Source organism: Fulmarus glacialis, unplaced genomic scaffold, assembly GCF_000690835.1.
Source record: "Fulmarus glacialis isolate BGI_N327 unplaced genomic scaffold, ASM69083v1 scaffold34488, whole genome shotgun sequence".
NCBI lineage: Eukaryota > Metazoa > Chordata > Aves > Procellariiformes > Procellariidae > Fulmarus > Fulmarus glacialis.
Genome location: NW_009228230.1, coordinates 7,215 through 8,860, shown reverse-complemented (window position 1 = coordinate 8,860; position 1,646 = coordinate 7,215). Strand labels below are relative to the sequence as shown.

General features: G+C 51.2%; 1 protein-coding gene across 1 annotated transcript in view; it reads left to right on the top strand.

Moving 5' to 3' along the window:
* The window catches only part of P2RX1 (purinergic receptor P2X, ligand-gated ion channel, 1), a gene marked incomplete at both ends in the record, with an annotated part of 8,468 nt that extends 7,321 nt beyond the window's left edge, over positions 1–1,147 (top strand). Inside the window, 2 exons of the mRNA XM_009583420.1 lie at positions 465–557; positions 1,100–1,147. Of these exons, the coding sequence (XP_009581715.1) occupies positions 465–557; positions 1,100–1,147 (141 nt within the window). The remainder of the gene's footprint in view (positions 1–464; positions 558–1,099) is intronic.
* Between the last annotated feature and the right edge of the window lie 499 nt (positions 1,148–1,646).

The window sequence follows — 1,646 nt, the reverse complement described above, 5'->3', positions numbered from 1 at the left end:
GATGTGAATTCTGCTAGCAGGAGCCGCTGCCCTGCCGAGCGAGGGGAAGCAGGCTTTCGTGGCGGGGCCATGTCTTGGTATCTTGATAATTTCAAGTTAGAGCTGGTACTGAGGGGGTTTTGGAGGTGATGGGCAGTATTTCGTGCACGACAGAAAACCAATATCCTATTTGGTTATGGTCATTAAAGAGTTTGGCACGACCCAAAGGGTGTTGTGCTCTGCATATACCTAAAGTGGAAGCACTTAATTTCTGCTGACTTAAATTGCCCACTATTGAACCCAGCATACTTCAGTTCTGTCCTAAATGGACATTCAGGGGCTGTATGCTCTCTATCAGCTGCCACGTTGTGGGTTGAAGCAGAAGGGACCCTAACTTGTGGGGCAAACTGGAACAAGCTGGAAGTATAAGGTGGCACAGGTGAGCTGGGAGGGCAGCCCCAACCCTAACTGCACTTTGATTTAAGGCCTCTGTCCTCTGCGACCTGCTCCTGCTGCATTTTCTCCAAGGACGGGACTATTACAAGCAGAAGAAATTCAAATATGCAGAACAGGAGCCTGTAAGTAATAGCGCGTCCTTCCCCTGCAGAGGATCTTGCGTGTGTGAGTGTGGATGTGTGCATGGGTAATGATGCTGTAACAGAAACAACATTTATACAATATATTGAGGAGCAACCAGGCGCCTTCCTGAGCTAGTGGGAACCCCGAGCCCTTGGGACTGTCAGAGATTGGGATCCATGAATCTCCTCTCCAAAATTATAGAGATCTTCTGTGTGACTCACTATTAATAGCTTTATTCCCTCTCTTTATCCCCAGATATTCCAGTATCTGTTAACACTTGCATTGCTTTAAGGGAAGCAGATACATACCAGTGCTTTAGCAAACTGGAAAATGTCCCCTTTTCTGCTTTCTGAGAACATCTCCGTGACCGTGGGATGTTTCGTGGCCTTTCATAGGACATGAAAACAGCTCCCCTCAAATTCATTTGAAATTATGCTTATGCATTGGGGGTTAGAAGTTGCGGTTGAACCACATTTTTCCCTGGCATTAGAAAGGGGCAGGTCTGTAAAAGAATCATCGTTTTGTCTCATTTAACCCCCAGTCGAAGTCGCATAAGAAGCAAAAGGAGCTGGACAACACGCAGTGCGAGGTGAGTGGTGTTTCCCCAGCCCTGCTAGCGCACGGCTGGCAGGGGTGAGGGCTATGGGTGTCGGGGCTATCCCAAGGGAAGGCAGCAGGGCTCCAGGGAGGCATGGAGAAAAGCTGAGCTGTGGGTTGTCACGTCTAACCTGGGGACAGCATTTCCCAGGACAGGCAGGCTCGCGGGGCAGCACTGGGTGCAGGATGTGGGATTGACATTGCAGCTTCGATGGCAGCATCGCTGGAAGAGGGGCAGTGGGTGGCAAGACACCAGAAATCACTATGCACCTCTCTCTTTTGGCAGAATCCACACTGACTGACGAACCTGCACCCTCTTCCTCCTCCTCTTCCTCTCCTAAAACATGGTCATCATCCCCTGTCACCAGCCTGCACTAGCTCCAAGGCCAGCAGAAGCAGTGTCCAACACTGGCTCATGGGAACGTGGTGCCCTGCGGCCAGGGCAGGGTCCGGCCGGCCGGGCGCTCTGCCTCTGGTGGGACACGCTGTGA